General features: G+C 31.5%; 3 protein-coding genes and 1 pseudogene across 4 annotated transcripts; 3 read left to right on the top strand and 1 right to left on the bottom strand.

Moving 5' to 3' along the window:
* Positions 1 to 690: 690 nt before the first annotated feature.
* LOC107058960 (replication protein A 70 kDa DNA-binding subunit D-like) lies at positions 691 to 2,723 on the top strand. The gene is made up of 7 exons (XM_015305244.1): positions 691 to 861; positions 948 to 1,212; positions 1,668 to 1,749; positions 1,841 to 1,958; positions 2,041 to 2,198; positions 2,339 to 2,459; positions 2,553 to 2,723. Exons 1-7 carry the CDS (start codon positions 691 to 693, stop codon positions 2,721 to 2,723), a joined length of 1,086 nt encoding a protein of 361 aa, XP_015160730.1.
* A 3,286-nt stretch (positions 2,724 to 6,009) lies between these two features.
* Positions 6,010 to 6,846, top strand: LOC107058959 (uncharacterized). The gene has a single exon (XM_015305243.1). The coding sequence runs from the start codon at positions 6,010 to 6,012 to the stop codon at positions 6,844 to 6,846; it is 837 nt and encodes a 278-aa protein (XP_015160729.1).
* Positions 6,847 to 7,709: 863 nt separating this feature from the next.
* On the top strand, positions 7,710 to 9,486 carry LOC107058956 (ATP-dependent DNA helicase PIF1-like). Of its 2 annotated transcripts, XR_001472436.1 has the most exons (3): positions 7,710 to 8,664; positions 8,757 to 9,205; positions 9,310 to 9,486. XR_001472436.1 is itself a non-coding variant. In XM_015305241.1 (2 exons), the coding sequence occupies exon 1, from the start codon at positions 7,766 to 7,768 to the stop codon at positions 8,378 to 8,380; it is 615 nt and encodes a 204-aa protein (XP_015160727.1). In that variant the 5' UTR covers positions 7,710 to 7,765; the 3' UTR covers positions 8,381 to 9,205; positions 9,310 to 9,486. The 2 variants fall into 2 exon arrangements, 1 of the variants encoding a protein (XP_015160727.1); XM_015305241.1 differs by having other exon boundaries at positions 7,710 to 9,205.
* A 264-nt stretch (positions 9,487 to 9,750) lies between these two features.
* Positions 9,751 to 11,659, bottom strand: LOC102578206 (diphosphomevalonate decarboxylase pseudogene; annotated as a pseudogene).
* Positions 11,660 to 21,892: the final 10,233 nt, after the last annotated feature.

Raw genomic sequence — 21,892 nt, 5'->3', positions numbered from 1 at the left:
TATATGCCAATAGATTGTCCACCAAGGACTCTTCCGTTTTGAGGTCGAAACGTTTGAAATACTTCCGTTATATGCCAATAGATTGTCCACCAAGGACTCTTCCGTTTTGAGGTCGAAACGTTTGAAATACTTCCGTTATATGCCAATAGATTGTCCACCAAGGACTCTTCCGTTTTGAGGTCGAAACGTTTGAAATACTTCCGTTATATGCCAATAGATTGTCCACCAAGGACTCTTCCGTTTTGAGGTCGAAACGTTTGAAATACTTCCGTTATATGCCAATAGATTGTCCACCAAGGACTCTTCCGTTTTGAGGCCGATATGTTTGCAATACTTCCGTTATAATAATTTGTTACATTTTTATTGTTTTCCTTCTATTTGAAATTACGTTTATTATCTCTTCATGTTCTACTACTTTTAACAGGTTTCTTCCTTTCGGCAACACCAAAATTGGTAACATTTCTCCACCTTGGATTAACTTGCTTCAATTAATGTGATATTTATACTATTGTTAGTTGTAGTTGCTCGGTTTTAAAATTAAAAAAGAAGAATTAGTTTATGCTTGGTGAATATTATATTCTTAAGCATCTTTATTGTTAGACCAAAAGAACACTAATTATAGAAAAATAAATAGCATCTACGTCACAAATATATATTGTAGTAGTACATCCTAGCTACTACAACAATACAATGACAAGTCTGGAAGAGCTCGAGAACCAGTGCCTACCAATTAGTAAGTTGAAGAAATATGCAACAGAATGGGTGATTAAAGTCTTAGTCATTCGACGGAGTTTAACAAAAGAGTATAAAAATGCAAACGGTGAGGGTATTCATTGGCAACTGATATTAGTCGACGAAGAGGTAACTCTATTTTAATATTTTATTATATTCATTAGTTAATATGTTGACTTCTTTTGCGATTGTAATGATTATGGTCCTTACCATAGGGTACAAAAATACAAACGACTCTTTTCAACAAAGATGTTCATGCATGGAACAAGTCTTTTCAACTTAATCAAAGTTACTACATTATAAATGGAAAATTAAATGGAGCTAAGCCAAACTTCTTATCTGTGCATAAGGACCTCGAACTAGCATTTATGAACAACACAGATGTCGTTGAGGACAAAAGCCAATTTAAGACTGAACAATTTTCGAATGGATTTATTTCATTTGATGAAGCTGAAAAAATCACTAATGGGAGTTTGTTCGGTAAATTTCACTAAATGTTTGTTGTTTGTTCCATACATAAACAAAATCAGTATTTTGTAACACATTGTTTTGTTTAGATGTGGTCTGTATTTTACTCACAGTAAAAGCACTAACTAGAGAAGGACGAAGCATTAGACGCGAAGTAATCGTTACAAATGAAAGGTAACATATACTTTCTAGGCATCCTACATATAAATATTTCACTTTAATAAACATTTATCATAAAAATATTCTTTGTTACATATATATGATCGAAAAGTCATGACTTTATGGGGAGACTTCGCTCAAATCGAAGGTCAAATGTTACAGAGCCTTGAAAGTGACAAACTAGTGCTTGCCTTTTGTGATGTAAAATCATCCATTTACCAAGGTATAAATCTCCACACTTGATATATTTGAGTCAAGTTTCAAACTACATAAAAGTATCACTGAATTAATTAAACCTGTCAAAATAGGAGATTTTGTCCTTTCCACGACTCCTGTTAGTAGTTTGCTAATAAATCCACAATTTGAAAAAGCAAACAATCTCCAAGAATGGTAAGTAATACATCTTTCATCACACTTATTCAGACACTACCCACATGCTACGTCATTAATGTTTTTTTTCCCCATTACTTCAAAATCCCAGGAATGACAACATGAAGGCACAAAAGATTGACTTAAGTCTAATGCCAAGCAGACTAATGCAAACAGCCCGCCAAGTGAAAATTACTAATATTTTAAACGGTTCACTTGCCATTGTGAAGGTACTTTCCTATACAACAACCATCTTGTACTCAAATTATATGTTTCAGATGTAATTAAATGATTTACCTAATTTACGTATAGGACATGTACTATAAGTTCAATGCTATGGTTTCCGGCATTGACAATAACACCGACCCATGGTATCATGCTTGCAAGAAATGCTACAAGCGAGTTACTGTTATAAATAGTAATGCAACTTGTACCTACTGTAGGACTGAAGATATTGATTATGAGGCGAGGTAAACTACACAAACAAACAATAAATATTGCTTACTCCACCAGATACATGAAAAATTAATGATTAACTATTGAAATGAGTTTACTATATCACTATCAAATAATTAGTGTCATACTGATTAAATCTTCCAATTTATTTTAGATATCGGTTAAAGATTGATGTCACTGATGAGGATCAATTTCTAAGGATTACATTGTTTGATGCTGCAAAATACTTTTTGGGTTCTCACGTAAAAGACTATGTTCTCTCTACATCTGAAAAGGTAAATCACTTACTCTATGAAATATTAGCCTATATAAATAACGTTAACCTATTTTAACTAAAAGAATAATATATACGGGTTCCTATTCCACAGAAAGAAGAATCAGAATACTATCGTAAGTTGGTATTGAGTAAGGGGAAAGAATTCAGTATCCTTGTGAAGATTGATCGTAACTTTCCAAATGTTGAGGCAAACATGAATGTGATAGCTATGGAGATACATGAGGTTCCAAAAAAAAAATGCAGCAGATCAAACCAAGGTTAAAACTCCGATTACAAAACAAAGAAGCAAGAGGATGAAGTAACTAACTGATAATGAAAAAATGAAAGAAATAGTTGCAGACATACCTCATGTTGCAAAAGATATTGCAGCAGTTGAAACTGACATTGAAAGCCCACACAAAACAAATAGATGCAAAAGGACCAAGAAAGTTAAGGAAGCCATTGCAGATGAAAATCCACAGAAAGTGAGGACACATAAGGTTGAAAGGCAGAATGTACCAGATGAAAGTGACGACGAAACCCCACTAATTCAACTACAAAGAAAAAGGACCAGGAAGGTTAAAGGAAAAAACTTCATGTCCGATGGAGAAGAAGATCAAAGAGGAAAAAAACTAATATATAGTTGATTTTAAATTTCCTTCTATTTAACTAACAATGCTTATTATCTCCATAATACTAATATTTAAAACCTACTTTCCTTTTTTCACCGAGCAACTACACCTAAAATCGCTTTTATTTGTAACTTACTTTCTCCTACATCAATGAATTTGGTTAACTGCTTCACTAAGCATTCAATGTATGCAATTTAGTACTTCAAAACAAATCAACAACAATCTTCGGCAGCAATCTATATCCTCATACAAATAAAAAGGTATGCATGCATCCTACCCTATATGTATTTCTTAACTATATATACAAAGAAAAAAGAACAATTCAGAATAATAGGTCTTTATTACCTATATATGCCAAATTAATGACTTCAATTGGCATTAATGATTCCGTTATGTTCTAGATCACTGCAAAATTACATATGCTAGATCGGATAAGACAAGAGAAGTGTCACACCAACAATCCGAAATTTGTCCCCATCAAATCAACAATGACACACAACCAACATCAAGGTAAATGTAATATGCTAAGTAGTTATCATAGTTCAAAATAAAATATAACCCTTCTATTCAATTCACTTCACAGGTGATAAAGGTAACTCCATTGCTTCTAGACGTAATGTTGGTTAGCAGGCCAAAACAACAATAGATCAGACACACTATACATGCCAGATCTCGGACAACACCCCAACAAAATCCACCGCTCAACAATGTGTGACTTCTCTATCTCTAAAACACAGTACTTAAGTAACTTACAATTACATTTGATTTTCACAAATTAATGTTTTGAAAATCTCTTTTCATGTATATACTAAATATAGTACTCACTTTATCTTATTGTAATAACCATTGCAAACTATTGTCTTGTCATGCCAAATCCAACTGGTGATAAAGGAAAAAGCATTCCTTCTACCAATAAATTTGATCAGCATGACAACCACATAAAAAATGAATTGAGCAACACAGGTAAGAACTTACATAATCATGTTAAATTCTACATACATGAGTAGTCTGTACAACGCGAACATATTTCCATACATACATACATACATACATAAGTATTACATGGTTTGTCTAAATGGTACAAAAATTGTTTCTCTTATAGAGAAAAGTCAATTGCGAAGCGCATTGCGAAAAGTGGACAAATATATATTAGCAACCCAAACAACAACACATCTAGAAGATGAACATCCACGTTTGAAAAAACAACCTAAAATTAATTGGCTATTTAGAGCATTATCTGAAGAGTCTGAAGCTGGAGGTACATTGAAAAAACCCTATTCATATCTTACATGACTTCATCGTTCAATACCTTTATGAAATTAGATTCTTAACATATATCTTTACCCATATTTATATATGTAGGAACTGTTGCTTACAACTTATCTTTATTATATCTGCACGTGTTAAAAACCGTCCCAGAATGCATTTATTGTGCTGCAAAAAGATTGGAACATGAACCTCCAGCATTCTGTTGTGCAAGCGGATATATCAAATTGGCAACCACTGAAGCTCCAACAGAACTATACGAAATGTTTGTGGCATCTACTCCAGACGCCGTAGAGTTTCGCAAAAATATTCGTGCATATAATAGCATCTTTGCTTTTACATCTTTTGGTGTTAACCTGGATAAGGAACTAGCATCTGCAAGAAAAGGAGTGTACACATTCAGGGCACAAGGTCAAATTTATCACGATCTACCATCATTGGTACCGCGTGATAACAATCCCTGTTACTTCCAACTATACTTCTTTGATACAGACAACGAGTTGACCAACAGATTATCAAAGGTGAATGAAGGCATTCTTTCAGACCAAATTGCAAAAAAGATCAAACAAGTGATGGATGGTAACCCATATGCACAAATTTTTTTCCAATTAAAAGACCAATTAAGTTTCCACAATTTCCAACTTCGTATTGCTGCAAATGCCTCTTTGGATCAACGAGTGTACAACACACCCTCGGTAAGTCAAGTAGCAGCAATTTGGATCGATGGAAACAATCCAAATACATCTTTTGATCGAGAAATAATTGTTCATATGCATTCAGGGTACAAGCATAGAGTAAAACACTATTTCGGTTGTTATAACCCTCTTCAATATCCTTTGCTATTCCCAAGAGGTGAAGGCGGATGGCATCAAGGAATAAGAAAAAGAGCAAAAGACTACCTCACAGAAGAAGTGCTCACTCCCCAATTATAACCAATGATATTCCAACATTCATATCAGTTGATGCAATATTAGCCAACGAGGATCAAGGTAAAATATATCACCTTCTGCCCTCTTATAGTAAAAAATTAGTCACATGATATTCCAACATTCATATCAGCTGATGCAATATTAGCCAACGAGGATCAAGGTAAAATATATCACCTTCTGCCCTCTTATAGTAAAAATTTAGTCACGTTCTTCACAAGTTAGCTACTGATAAAAAAAAACATACACGATATAAAATACTACTACAAATAACGTACAAAATACAATTATCATAAAATACATTTTTCTATTATACCAATATGCTAACTAACATTAAATAAAAATAATATTAATATGATTTCTTACACTTGTAGATGTCCGCCGCGAGACAAAGGGAAATGTTTCTTGCAGAGAGTACTATTGTTATAAGCTACAACTACAAGAAACAGAGAGGTCAGTATTACTACTATGTGGAAGATTACTACAACAATTTGTGGTTGACATGTACATAAAATTGGAAACAAAAAGGCTAGAATATTTCAGAAAGGAACAATCAAATTTTAGAAGAGAGGTTTATCAAGGTATCGTTGATAATGTCAGCACTGGAGAATGCAGGGGAGATAGAATTGGGCAAAGAATACTACTTCCATCATCTTTTATTGGGGGCCCATGAGATATGAAAAAATGATATATGGATGCAATGGCTTTGTTGCAACATTTTGGAAGGCTAGATCTGTTTATAACAATGACGTGTAATCCTGACTGGATAGAAATCCAACAAGAATTGCGCCCCCGACAGACTCCTCAAGATAGACCTGACTTGGTGACAAGAGTATTCAGAGCTAAGTTGCAGGATGTAAAAGACCAAATTTTTAAGAAAGAAATATTTGGAATTGTTGTTGCTCATGTATTCGTGGTAGAATTCCAAAAACGGGGACTACCACACATACACCTCCTTCTCATATTAAAAGAAGGGCACAAGATCAAATCAGGAGATCAGTACGATAGGTTTATCTCAGCAGAGATTCCAGATAAATGTGAGTATTCTATCTTGCATAAATTGGTGCTCAGGCATATGATGCATGGTCCATGTGGAAACAAACGTCCAACAAACACATGCATGCAAAATGGACAGTGTAAATATCATTATCCTAGGCCATACAACAACAGATCAATCCAAGCAAATGATGGATATCCAATTTACAAAAGAAGAATGGATGGAAGAATAGAGACTGTTCGTGGAATGAATATGACTAATCAATGGGTGGTACCTTATGGCCCTTATCTGCTTACAAGATACAATTGTCACATTAATGTTGAGGTCTGCTCAGGAGTCAAAGCAATAAAGTATCTATACAAGTATATATATAAAGGTCATGATCGGTGTGCCGTTTATGTTCAATCTGATGATGGTGAAAATGTTATTGATGAAATACAAACATTCCAAGATGTGCGGTGGGTCTCACCGCCTGAAGCACTATGGAGAATATATGAATTCAACTTGACTGAAATGCAACCTGCAGTCATCAACCTTCAACTACATCTTCCAGGAAAACATTCAGGTACACATATTAATGCATAATAATAAACACTTTCTTTTACGAATAATTATAATAGTCAAAATTCAAAAACTAACTCTAAACAAGCTCACGGTGTTTTATTGGAAAAACCAAAATTTACAAAATGTCATTGCCTGGAATAGTGTCAACCAGACAATGTTGACCGAGTATTTCAATGTGCTCAATTGACACTGGAGCACAATCATACCTTTATAGAGAATTCCCAAAGTATTATGTTTGGAATTCAAAGGTAAAGACTTGGACAAAAAGAAAAACAAGATCTGTAATTGGTCGCATTGCAATTGGTAAGCCAAATGTAGTAAACTATAACTTCATACACATCGATAATTATTAAGCTTATTAATTAGTACATATTGATTATATTGTACAGCTAATCCTCGAGAAGGGGAAAGGTATTATGAGCGGTTATTACTAAACCATGTAAGAGGACCATTGTCATTCAATGACTTACTCACGGTCAACGGCAAACAATGTCAGACCTTCAAAGAAGCAGCCAAAGAAAGAGGGTTACTCGAGTCCGACAACAGCATATCAGAATGTTTAAGTGAGGCTGTTGTCTTCAAAATGCCATCAGCTCTCCGAAGTTTGTTTGCTACAATTTTGGTTCATTGTAACCCAACGGATATTAGAAAACTTTGGGATACTTATTATGAGGATATGTCTGAGGATTTCAACAGGCTATATGGCAACTCACACAATACTATATTACAGTCTACCCTAAATAGTATTAATAATTGTTTGCAAAGTATGGGCAAGAACATAGCCATATATGACATTCCTCAACTAGATCAAGATTTGCTCGAAGTTGGTCCATCAGAAAGTAGAGAAATAAATGAAGAAATGTCTGTGCAGATACCTACAGAAGATTTTGAGGCACAGTCACAATTAAATCCAGAACAACATCATGCTTTTACAAAAATAATGCAAACAATCGATGCTGGAACAACTGGAATATTCTTTGTGGATGGACCTGGGGGAACTGGGAAAACATACCTATACCGTGCATTGCTTGCCAATGTTAGATCAAGAGGTATGATAGGTTTGGCAACAACAACCAGTAGCGTAGCAGCTTCAATCTTACCAGGAGGACGTACATCACACTCGAGGTTTGAGATCCCCCTTCAAACAAATGAATCAACTATGACAAACATGTCAAAGCAAAGTGGTGCTGCCAAATTGATTAGAAAAGCAAAAATGATTATATGGGATGAAGCACCAATGGCCAAACGACAAACAATAGAAACAGTCGACAGGAGCTTCAGAGACATAATGGACATCGATAAACCATTTGGTGGGAAAGTAATGGTTTTTGGAGGAGATTTTCGGCAGGTGTTACCAGTAGTTCCAAAATCAACTAGAGCGGAAATTGTAAATGCAAGCTTGGTGAAATCATATCTCTGGCCTTTAATGGAGAAGATTCAATTTACAATTAATATGAGAGCAAGAACAGATCCAACATTCAGAGAGTTCTTACTTTGCGTGGGTAACGGAGATGAACCAACAATAAGAGACTATTTAATCCTTCTCCCTGAATAGTTGACTGTCAAGCATTCTCGGGATGGATTTCCAGAAGAATCCATAATACAAGAGATATTTCCAAACCTGCAAGAAAATGCTGCTACGGCAAAATATGTCACTGAAAGAGCTATTTTAGCAAGCTGAAATGACCATGTGGATAAACTTAATGACAAGTTAATAGCCATGTTCCCAGGTGAAAGCAAGATATTCAATAGTTTGGACTCAGCAGAAGATGACACCAACAACTATTACCAAGAAGAATATCTAAATACTTTAACACCAAACGGTCTCCCACCACATAGGTATTGATGATCATACATTACAAGTTACAATCCTGAAGAGGCGGTAACAAATATCAAAATGGATAGATTTTTACATATCTTATTAAATGCAGGTTAGAATTGAAGGAAAATGCACCCATCATGTTGCTAAGGAATTTAGACCCTTCAAGTGGCTTATGCAATGGAACACGAATGATATGTCGAGGCTTCTCCCAAAATGTCCTGCAAGCGGAAATATCAAGTGGTCATTCTGCAACAAACCATGTGTTTCTTCCTAGAATTTAATTATCACCACCAGATAATGAAGGATACCTATTTAAATTCATTCGAAAGCAATTCCCGGTACGCCTTTGCTTTGCAATGACTATAAATAAAGCCCAAGGTCAAACAATTCAAAATGTTGGTTTGTATTTGCCCCAACATGTTTTCTCACATGGTCAATTGTATGTGGCACTCTCAAGAGGGATATCTATGTCCACAACAAAAGTACTTGTCCTAACAGAGCAACCCAAACATCAAAATGGAACATACACAAAGAACATCGTCTATAAGGAAGTTTTAGGTACGAGAACTCCATATACATATCTGGTCATTCTAACACGAATAATTAACTATTTACAGATCCTGCATACTAACAACGTAACATTACATTGCTTCAAATCTCAGGTTTAGAAGACACACCTATGCAAACATAATGGATTCTTCAGCGACCCATACTCTTCAATGCGTTAATATCATATTCGGAATAGTTCTTTCAGTACTATTATGAGCTTTCTTGATATTGTATTCCATTCTAATGTCTTAATATTATTATTATTAATAATAATTTACATTACTTCCAAACTTCTCTTTTGACACTTCATATTAACTTCATGTCAGCGTTCCTACTAATATCTCATGCAATCATTAGAAGACTAATTAACACAATGTACGCTTCTACTACATCAATAATAATGCACCCACTCATGACAACACTGCTTTACAAATGTCTCTCCACAGAGAATGATACACCTTAACATAGCTCACACGTGCAACGCACGTGTCCTTGACTAGTGTCATATATACATGAGCATTTATACAAATGCTCGACAGAGAAGGACAATATTTTCATCTCCTGCAGCCATTAGGAGGACTAATTCTAACAGCCACTGAAGATCAAACAAACAAAATAGTGAAGCGACAAACAAATTCAGAATTCAAGTAACAAAGAAATAGTTAGCAGTACCTAGACAGGCAAAACCAGCAGCTGAGGAAGCCAATCCCGCAGCAGTAGGAAAATTATTATAAGAGGCAACATGCACGTGCAGATTCTCCCAATCTTTTTTTGCGATCTTGATACCCTTCTTCTCATCCTCGACATCATTGGCACGAGCTCGAATTTCCCTAAGACAGTTCTGGTATCTGTCTCCAGAGAGGGATATTTCCTAGAAAAACCAACAAAAGCAAAGTTAGAAATGATCAAAGAATACCTCCAAACAAAATTAGAGAAATATTTATACTCTTGAAGAACTAGTCCTTTCCAAAATCACAAGAATTAATAAATCCGCACTAAAAGGCGTATCTTACTAAAGCAGCACATAGTAAAGGAACAATCATGCACTCTCTCAACCCCAAAATGGGAAAAAAGGTAATTTAGCTGTTTCTTCTGTCTCAATTTATGTGATACAATTTCCTTAGTCAATCTAAAAAGAAAGACGGGTTTCTTAATTTTTTTGGTTTTTAATACAGTACCTACATTGGGGCCCGATTGATCCGGATTTGTGTCGTGTAAGGTCATTTAAGGAGGAACCACTCCCTAACCAAAAAATTACATATCCAAGGGTTCGACCCCGAGACCTCTGGTTAAGCGTGGAAGGACCCTATCCATTCTACTACAACCCTTGTTAGCTCTTCTTTCTATATTTAGTACTCCCTCCATTTCAATTTATTTGTCCTACTTTCTTTATTAGTTCATTTCGAAAAGAGTGTCTCTTTCTGTTTTTGGTAGCTCTTAAATTCTAACTTTCCACCTTACATGTTTAAAACCACTAGATTTTAAAGAGTATTTTGGTACATTCTACATATGTTAAGTTTAAGATCAGATGATTAAAAAGTCTTTTTTTACTTTCTTAAACCTCGTGTGAAGTCAAAACCAGACAAACAAATTAAAATGGAAAGAGTAACAATTTAACTTTAAACTTATTTTTACCGTTTAAAAAATTGCTTTGTATCCACAAAAAGTTTCCAATATGTTTTAAACCACAATTTTCAAAAACCTTCTCTTTTTCTCTTGAACTCTGTATTACGTCAAACACCTTCACATAAATTGAGAGTAACAAATTCCAGCAAAAATGAAGACTTTCAGTATAAAATGGAAGAGCTCAGTTCCCTATACCTTATTTAAACCTCCTTCATTCTACTACATGTAGTCACATACAGCTAAAAGACACTTAAAATCAGGGCAAAGCTAGTAAGGGCCCAGGGGTTCATTCGATCCCCTTCGGAGAAAAATTATACTGTTTGTATTTGATTAAAAATTTTTTTTCTGCATATATAATATATGTTGAACCTCTTCGACTTCCTCATCTTCATATATTTTTCACCCTTAATGAAAATCCTAGCTCCGCTAGCTTAGAATGTTGTACTATTAAACCATATCAGCTTACAGTCTTGCATGTAGCAGCTAAAACATTTAAACTCATAAAAAACTAATATTTTTTCCAATATCACAAAAATTAATCAAACCCCATTAATAAATAGTAATCAAAATCATAAAATCACACTTTAAATTTTTATTTTTTTTTACCTTGCCATTAAGCCACATTCGATCTTGATTAAAAGCAGGACTAACAGCAACTGTAGTAGTAGTACAAAGATGTGCAGGATCAAGAGTTACACTAATACTATCATTAATTGCAAGAATTAGGTTTTCATCTCTTTTTCCCCAATATTTTATAACAGCAATGTTAGTGGGTGTTTGTGCTGTTACCATCAAAACCCATTTTTGAGATTCATCCGCCATGGCCAACTAATTGAACAAAAAAAAAAGAAATTTCTGGGATTTGGATCAAAATTTGTGAAATTTATTTGATATTTTTGTTACATATTTATACATTTTACATGATATTCATATGTTTGATTGCTTATAATATAGAATAAAAATAGGCTAAAAATATAACCTCCTTTATTGAATGAAAATGTTTTTTTTTTTAATTTCTAGGCGGCACATTTGTGTGTTTAGGGTCCATACTTTTGAATAGGCTATTTATTTTGTATATTTAAGATCGTGGTCAAAAATATCCGTGAACTATTTTTTTTTTCAATTCTTATATCTTAATTATTAATTATTTTATATTTTATTTGAATAATTATTAATTATTTGGGAGAAGGTGGGAGTAGTCGCTTTGGTGAACAAGAATATGAGGAAAGTGAGATTGAAATGGTTTGTGCATGTGGCACATGTGTAAAGGAGGTGCATCAATGTCCCGGTGAGGAAACGCGGAGAGGCTGGTTGTAGGGGTACGCTGAGGGATAGGGGTAGGTCAAAAAATTATTCGGGAGAGGTGATTAGGCAGGACATGGTGCAACTTTATATTACTGAAGATATGCCTTTCGATAGGAAGGAGTAGAGATCGCGTATTAGGATTGAAGGGTAGTGGGGTAGAGTATTGTTGTCTTGCCTTGCGAGGTTTAGTGCTTGGTGTAGAACTAGCCTCGCTCTTATAGTTCTTGTCATATGTTGTCTGTTTTATTTTGTTGTTGTTATTGTTTCTCTCATGTAGATTTTATACTGCTTTTCTTATTAATCATTACACTTTTTTCATTGTTTTTTTCTTCTTTTATTTGGGATTGATGCACTTTTACCGGGGGTCTTTTGAAATTTGTCTTTTTACCTCCACGAGGTAGTGGTAAGGCATGCGCACACTCTACCCTCCCAGACACTACTTTGTGAATTTCATTGGGTATGTCATTGTTGTTGTTTTTGTATTTGGATAATCATTAACTATTTATCAAAACACACATCAAAGTTGACTAGATGTGGAACAACTTAATTTGCTCATAAGATTCCGTCCATATGGCAGTTGATTCATTTAATTTTGAGGCATGTTTTTGATAAATAGTTGGTAATAGTTTAAATAATAAAGAGAAAATAGTCAAATGTCCCCTCAACCTATTATCGAATTTCCAACTACACACTTATGTTTCACGAGAGTCCTATCACCCCCCTAGACTATTTTAAAACGAAATAATTTCACCCTTAGATGCTGACATGGCACAGAGAGTGTCCTCACTCTCTTGGAGGCATGTGGAAGTAAGAAGAATTGATAAATAATATTTTTATAATATTTTTAATTTGACTTTTTGTTAAATATATATTTTTTACTCTTCTCTTCAAGTTTTTTGCTTCTTTTTCTTTTTTCCCCTCTCTTTCTCATTACTTAACATGCACCGCATCACCATTTCCTCCACCTTGAACCACCATCACTACATTAACTACATCTTTTTATCCATCTTCTAATTATTTTTTTCTTACAATTTGTTTCACTATTTACTACAACTAACACTGCAAATCTTCAAATAATTATTAAAATTGTTACTCATATTGCCGAAAAAATCAAATTGTCCTTAATCTCAATATTCCAAAAAAAAATAATCACAAAGTAAAGACCAAAAAAAAAAAAAAACAGAAGAAGAAAGATAGGAGAAACAAAACTTAAAAAAAGAATAGAATTATTAAACACCTTCCATCATAAAAATTCTTTCTATTATTGATTTTTTTTTTTTGAATTATTGGAGAAATCTAGTGAATTGAAATAATTATGACTATAAAATAAATTTTTTCGATCATGAATTTCATAAAGCAAACTAAACATGAGTTTTGGGTATTGATTTGGGTTATCCATCTTTTTTCATTTTTATCAATCTCAAATTAGTTCAAAATATCAACACCGTTAATCTACCTTTTCATCGATTTTAGGTCAGTCACATACATCAACCATCAAATTTTATCTTCAATCTCTATTGTTGTTTGGTGAAGACCCAAGAATTTAACGATCAATAACCCATAAATAAAATATTACAAATTTGGTGTCCTGGAGACAAAGAAATAACATAATAAAAAATAAAAAATTATAAAGAGATGAGTAATCAAGCTCGTCAAGGTGCCTAAAGGATGATATAAAGTGATGAAAAAATGATAATAAAAATAACTTCGATTTTTTTCATGAATGACTAATTTGGAAGAAGTGAATGAAAACCAAAAGAGAAAAGAAGAAGGAGGAATAAAAAGAGTAAATATCTTTTTGTCATTAATGAAAAAGGAGATACAAAGGAAAAAATAAATATAAATAATAAAAAATAACAGCTAGCAACGAGTGGGCATCACTACATGTTGAGAGTGTGGTTGTCTAGTTTTAGGGTGATATATATTTTATTTTTGAAAAATTAAGGAGGGTAATAGGACCCGTGCAAAGTATAAGTGTGTAGTTGAGAATTCAAGAATAGGTTAGGGAGGCATTTGTCTATTTTCTCAATAAAAAAACACGAACGCATGATAGTTCAGATAGAAAACTCGCAAAAAGGTGATATTTCAGGGGTGTTTTGGCCATTAACTCTTAACATTTTATAAAAAATTCAATTAATTTCTTTAATTATCTTTATGGAGTGTCATTCATCATATTTAAACAAAAAGAGAGTCTACGATCTACACCACATATCATCGAATAGAAGTCGAAGTATGTTATGATAAATAGTTAGCAATAGTTCAGATAAAAACGTAAATACCTAATACTTCAGATTGAGAACTCACGAAAAATAATGTTTTAAATGTGTGTTTTTACTATTATCTCGTTATAATTCGGATCAATAATTTGATTAATCTAAATTTCTATTGAGTGATAATGTGCATAAATAAATTTTAGAAACACGCATCTAGATTTGTAACATTTGTAAATCAAGTCACGTTAGACTCAACTTTCGACATACGCACTAGAGTTATAATTAATATTTGCATTCGAATTTTTCAATATTATCAAAAAATATGGTGATTGAAGATTATAATTAAAGGTTAGTAGATAGTTGTGTCAGAGAGAGAGCTAGAAGCCCGATTGTAGATTTGACTGAACTAATTAACTTTTACTCAAATAAAGGGGATAAGGCACAAGTACTTCCCTAGACTATGACCGAAATCCCAGAGACACACCTTAACTAAACGAAGGTCCTATTACCACCCTGAACTTATTTTTTTTGTAATTTGATACACCTTTTGTCTTACGTGACACACTCCCCGACTCCACGCAATTGAGGTGTGTGGGAGATATTTGAATGCCACGTAAGCCAAAAAGGTGAACAAAATTACAAAAGAGTGGGTTCAGGGGATAATAGGACCTTAGTTTAGTTAAGGTGTGTCTCTGAGATTTCGATCATAGTCTAGGGGTACTTCTACCTTTCCCCCAAATAAAGCATCTATGTTAATATAATTCACTAAATATATATAAATATTAAATTTACTACAATTATTAATGCTTAAAATAATTATTTTAAAATTCAAAACTCATAAATTATTTTAATAAGTAAAAAGAGAGAGCATTTTATCTTCTTGCACATCATTCACATGGTGTTAACAAACTAACAAGTCAAGAAATGACTGCATTCTTTTAAATATATTTTCCTCATATTCTGTCAAATAAAGAGTTCCAAAGCTATGGAATGCCATATATTTTATATAATTTTCTGTAATGAACATAAGCTAAGATATAAAAGAATATTCCATTTATGAATAAAAGAACCAAACGAATAAAATAATATTAAAAAAAAGGTAAAAAATGAAAGGGTTGAGTGGGGGTTGTTTAGTTGGTAGGATAAAATAAAATATGAGATTATTTTATTCTCAATTTGATTATAGCTATTAATTAATTTTAAAATTATTTTAGAGAAAATTATACTATGAAAACATTGGGATAAAGTTATTACATATTTTGGACCTAATTCATTATTTAAAAGTGATTTATTTAATAAATACTTTTAAAATGAATCAATAATAAATGAATGTGTATCTTTATTTGCTAAAAAAAGAACACTGTGTGTGTATGTATATATATAAACTAATTATCTGTATCGATTTATTTTTAAAGTATTTATTAAATAAGTCGTGCTTTTAATATTTTTTATTAATATAATGAAATTAATATAAAGAAAGGCAAATCTGTTAGGTCATAATTGATTTATATTTATTTTAAATAATTTAAAGAATGATTATCAAAATAAGGGAGGTAGACGTAATATTGTAAACCCTATGAGAGCTGAGTATTATAGAGCGAAACCTAAAGTAAGATCACTGAAATTGTCTTGATAAATAATTATAATGTTATAAAAGAGAGGAATATAATTATTAAATCATGATTTGAGATATAGCCCATACGACAAAATACTCATCCTCAAAAATGATTAGGATATTAATTTCTTGTGTATTTTGATGTTTTAGTGTTTTTTTTTTACAAATACTACTTAAGTTTAATTCTTGTATTACTCATATTTTACTTTATTTTTAATGAAAAAACAACATTAAAAATAACAACATTTTCTTCCAACTTAACATAATTTTCAACTTCGAGAAGTCCATAAAATTCTTTTGAAAATTCTACATGATTAAAATATCTTTATTTTATTTTGAAAATTCTATAATGATTAAAATTTTCTTTGTTTCATTTACTTTTACTATTAGAAATATATGGCAACACGTACTTTATTTTTGACATGTGGGCGCAGGTGTTAAGGAGGTGCATCAACGTCCCAGTGAAGAAATGCGGAGAGGCTGATTGTAGGGGTACACCGAGGGATAGGGGTAGGTAAACAATTATTCAGGAGAGATGATTAGGTTGGACATGGTGCAACTTTATGTATGACTTTCGATAGGAAGGAGTAGAGGTCGCGTATTAGGATAGAAGGATAGTAGGGTAGAGTATTGTTATCTTGCCTTATGAGGTTTAGTGCCTGGTGTAGGACTAGCCTTACTCTTATAGTTCTTGTCATATGTTGTTTGTTTTATTTTGTTGTTGTTATTGTTTCTCGCTTGTAGATTGTATACTGCTTTTCTTTTTAACCATTACACTTTCTCCACTGTTTTTTCCTATTTATTTGGCATTGATGCATTTTTGCCGGGGGTCTTTTGGAAAACGCCTTTTACCTCCACAAGATAGTGGTAAGGCCTGTGCACACTCTATCCTCCCCAAACACTACTTTCTGAATTTCATTGGGTATGTCGTCGTTGTTGTCGTTGTATTTGAATGATCATTAACTATTTATCAAAACACACATCAAAGTTGACTAGATGTGAAACAACTTAATTTGCTCATAAGATGCTGCCCATATGGCAGTTGATTCATTTAATTTTGAGGCATGTTTTCGATAAATAGTTGGTGATAGTTTAAATTAAAAAACGCAAGCACATGATAGTTCAGATAGAAAACTCACAAAAATGTAATGTTTCATGAGTGTTTTGGTCTCTTAACATTTTTTTTAAAATCAATTAATTTCTTTTATTATCTTTATGGAGTGTCATTCATTATTTTTAAACAAAAGGAGAGTCTACACCACATATTATCGAATATTAGTCAAAGTATGTTATGATAAATGGTTAGTGATAATTCAGATAAAAACGTAAATACCTCATAATTCAAATTGAGAACTCACGAAAAATAATGTTTTAAATATGTATTTTTACTATTATCTCTTTATATTTCGGATCAATAATTTGATTAATTTGAATTTTTATTGAAGTAATAATGTGTATAAATAAATTTTGAAACCTCTACACACATCTAGGTTCATAACTTTTTGTAAATCTAGTCACGTTAGACTCAACTTTCGACATACGCATTAGAGTTATAATTAATATTTGCACTCGAATTTTTCAATTTTATCAAAAAATATGGTGATTGAAGATTATAATAAAAGCTTAGTAGATAGTTGTGTCGGAGAAAGAGTTAGAAGCCCTAGTGTAAATTTGACAGAACTAATTAACTTTTACTCAAATAAAGCATACATGTTAATATAATTCACTAAATATATATAAATATTAAATTTACTACTCCAATTATTAATGCTTAAAATAATTATTTTAAAATTCAGAACTCATAAATTATTTTAATAAGTAAAAAAAGAGTGCATTTTATCTTCTTGCACATCATTCACATGGTGTTAACAAACTAACAAGTCAAGAAATGACTGCATTCTTTTAAATATATTTTCCTCATATTCTGTCAAACAAAGAGTTCCTAAGCTATGGAATGCCATATATTTTATATAATTTTCTGTAATGAACATAAGCTAAGGTATAAAAGAATATTCCATTTATGAATAAAAGAACCAAACTAATAAAATAAAATTAAAAAAAGGTAAAAAATGAAAGGGTTGAGTGGGGGTTGTTTAGTTGGTAGGATAAAAATAAAATATGAGATTATTTTATTCTCTATTTGAATATAGCTATGAATTAATTTTAAAATTATTTTAGAGAAAATTATACTATGAAAACATTGGGATAAAATTATTACATATTTTGAACCTAATTCATTATTTAAAAATGATTTATTTAATAAAAACTTTTAAAATGAACCAATAATAAAGAAATCTGTATCTTTATTTGCTAAAAAAAGAACATTGTCTGTGTATGTATATATATGAACTAATTATCTGTATCGATTTATTTTTAAAGTATTTATTAAATAAGTCGTATTTTGAATAATTTTATATTAATATGATGAAATTAATATAAAGAAAGTCAATTCTGTTAGGTCATAATTGATTTATATTTATTTTAAATAATTTAAAGAATGATTATCAAAATAAGGGAGGTAGATGTAATATCGTAAACCATATGAGAGCTGAGTATTATAGAGCGAAACTAAAAGTAAGATCTCTGAAATTATCCCGATAAATAATTATAATGTTATATAAAAAGAGAGGAATATAACTATTAAATCATGATTTGAGATATAGCCCATAAGACAAAATATTCATCCTCAAAAATGATTTGGATATTAATTTCTTGTGTATTTTGATGTTTTAGTGTTTTTTTTTTTACAAATACTATAGATTTACAAATTTCTTTTGAAAAGTGAACGAGGTTATTAAGTTTAATTCTTGTATTACTCATATTTTACTTTATTTTTAATGAAAAAACAACATTAGAAATAACAACATTTTCTTCCAATTTACATAATTTTCAACTTCGAGAAGTCCATAAAATTCTTTTGAAAATTCTACATGATTAAAATATCTTTATTTTATTTTGAAAATTCTATAATGATTAAATTTTCTTTGTTCATTTACTTTTACTATTAGAAATATATGGCAACACGTACTTTATTTTGACATGTGGGCGAAGGTGTTAAGGAGGTGCATCAACGTCCCAGTTAAGAAATGCGGAGAGGCTGATTGTAGGGGTACACCGAGGGATAGGGGTAGGTAAATAATTATTCGAGAGAGATGATTAGGCAGGATATGGTGTAACTTTATATATGACTTTCGATAGGAAGGAGTAAAGGTCGCGTATTAGGATAGAAGGATAGTAGGGTAGAGTATTGCTATCTTGCCTTACGAGGTTTAGTGCCTGGTGTAGGACTAGCCTTGCTGTTATAGTTCTTGTCATATGTTGTTTGTTTTATTTTGTTGTTGTTATTGTTTCTCGCTTGTAGATTTTATACTGCTTTTGTTTTTAACCATTACACTTTCTCCATTGTTTTTTCCTCTTTTATTTGGGTTTGATGCACTTTTGCCGAGGGTCTTTTGGAAATCGCCTCTTACCTCCACGATATAGTGGTAAGGCCTGTGCACACTCTATCCTCCCCAAACACTACTTTTTGTATTTTAGTGGGTATGTCGTTGTTGTTGCCGTTGTATTTGAATGTTCATTAACTATTTATCAAAATACACATCAAAGTTGACTAGATGTGAAACAACTTAATTTGCTCATAAGATTCCGCCCATATGGCAGTTGATTCATTTAATTTTGAGGCATGTTTTCGATAAATAGTTGGTGATACTTTAAATTAAAAAACGCAAGCACATGATAGTTCAAATAGAAAACTCACAAAAATGTGATATTTCAGGAGTGTTTTGGTCATTATCTCTTGACATTTTTAAAAAAAATCAATTAATTTCTTTAATAATCTTTATGGACTGTCATTCATCATTTATAAACAAAAGGAGAGTCTACACCACATATCATCGAATATTAGTTAAAGTATGTTATGATAAATGGTTAGTGATAATTCAGATAAAAACGTAAATACCTCATAATTCAAATTGAGAACTCACGAAAAATAATGTTTTAAATATGTATTTTTACTATTATCTCTTATTATTTCGGATTAATAATTTGATTAATTTGAATTTTTATTGAGTAATAATGTGTATAAATAAATTTTCAAGCCTCTACATGCATCTAGGGTCGTAACTTTTTGTAAATCTAGTCACGTTAGACTAAACTTTCGACATACGCATTAGAGTTATAATTAATATTTGCATTCGAATATTTTTTAATTTTATCAAAAAATAAGGTGATTGAAGATTATAATTAATGGTTAGTAGATAGTTATGTCAGAGAAAGAGCTAGAAGCCCGAGTATAGATTTGACTGAAATAATTAACTTTTACTCAAATAAAGCATATATGTTAATATAATTCACTAATTATATATAAATATTAAATTTACTACTCCAATTATTAATGCTTAAAATAATTATTTTAAAATTCAGAACTCATAAATTATTTTAATAAGTAAAAAAAGAGAGCATTTTATCTTCTTGCACATCATTCACATGGTGTTAACAAACTAACAAGTCAAGAAATGACTGCATTCTTTTAAATATATTTTCCTAATATTCTGTCAAATAAAGAGTTCCTAAGCTATGGAATGCCATAAATTTTATATAATTTTCTGTAATGAACATAAGTTAAGGTATAAAAGAATATTCCATTTATGAAAAAAAGAACCAAACGAATAAAAAAAATAAAAATAAAAAGGTTAAAAATGAAAGGGTTGAGTGGGGGTTGTTTAGTTGATGGGATAAAATTAAAATATGAGATTATTTTATGCTCTATTTGATTATAGCTATTAATTATTTTTAAAATTATTTTAGACAAAATTATACTATGAAAACATTGGGATAAAATTATTACATATTTTGGACCTAATTCATTATTTAAATTGATTTATTTAATAAATACTTTTAAAATGAATCAATAATAAAGAAATGTGTACCTTTATTTGCTAAAAAAAGAACTCTGTGTGTATGTATATATATGAACTAATTATCTGTATCGATTTATTTTTAAAGTATTTATTAAATAAGTCGTGTTTTTAATAATTTGTATTAATATGAGGAAATTAATATAAAGAAAGGCAAATCTGTTAGGTCATAATTGCTTTATATTTATTTTAAATAATTTAAAGAATGATTATTAAAATAAGGGAGGTAGACGTAATATCGTAAACCATATGAGAGCTGAGTATTATACAGCGAAACCTAAAATAAAATCTCTGAAATTGTCCCGATAAATAATTATAATGTTATATAAGAAGAGAGGAATATAATTATTAAATCACGATTTGAGATATAGCCCATAAGACAAAATACTCATCCTCAAAAATGATTAGGATATTAATTTCTTGTGTATTTTGTTGTTTTAGTGCTTTTTTTTTTACAAATACTATAGATTTACAAATTTGTGTTGAAAAGTGAAAGAGGTTATTAAGTTTAATTTTTGTATTACTCATATTTTACTTTATTTTTAATGAAAAAACAACATTAAAAATAACAACATTTTCTTCCAATTTACATAATTTTCAACTTCGAGAAGTCCATAAAATTCTTTTGAAAATTCTACATGATTAAAATATCTTTATTTTATTTTGAAAATTCTATAATGATTAAATTTTCTTTGTTCATTTACTTTTACTATTAGAAATATATGGCAACACGTACTTTATTTTGACATGTGGGCGCATGTGTTAAAGGGGTGCATCAGCGTCCCAGTGAGGAAATGCGGAGAGGCTGATTGTACGGGTACACCGAGGGATAGGGGTAGGTAAAACAATTATTCGGGAGAGATGATTAGGCAGGACATGGTGCAACTTTATATATGACTTACGATAGGAATTAAGGAGTAGAGGTCGCGTATTAGGATAGAAGGGTAGTAGGGTAGAGTATTGTTATATTGCCTTACGAGGTTTAGTGCCTGGTGTTGGACTAGCCTTGCTCTTATAGTTC

The sequence above is a fragment of the Solanum tuberosum genome, unplaced genomic scaffold, assembly GCF_000226075.1.
Source record: "Solanum tuberosum cultivar DM 1-3 516 R44 unplaced genomic scaffold, SolTub_3.0 scf00719, whole genome shotgun sequence".
NCBI classification, from domain to species: Eukaryota; Viridiplantae; Streptophyta; class Magnoliopsida; order Solanales; family Solanaceae; genus Solanum; species Solanum tuberosum.
The sequence above is the reverse complement of the archived record's forward strand: the minus strand, read 5'-3'. Positions and strand labels throughout refer to the sequence as shown.

Excerpts from the sequence above, each read along its gene's own strand:
- LOC107058956 (XM_015305241.1), top strand. The coding sequence starts at position 7,766 with ATGCAAACAATCGATGCTGGAACAACTGGAATATTCTTTGTGGATGGA.
- LOC107058960 (XM_015305244.1), top strand. The coding sequence starts at position 691 with ATGACAAGTCTGGAAGAGCTCGAGAACCAGTGCCTACCAATTAGTAAG. Across the intron at positions 1,750-1,840 it reads GCAAACAATCTCCAAGAATG|GAATGACAACATGAAGGCAC; the intron begins GTAAGTAATACA and ends TCAAAATCCCAG. Across the intron at positions 2,199-2,338 it reads GATATTGATTATGAGGCGAG|ATATCGGTTAAAGATTGATG; the intron begins GTAAACTACACA and ends AATTTATTTTAG.
- LOC107058959 (XM_015305243.1), top strand. The coding sequence starts at position 6,010 with ATGACGTGTAATCCTGACTGGATAGAAATCCAACAAGAATTGCGCCCC.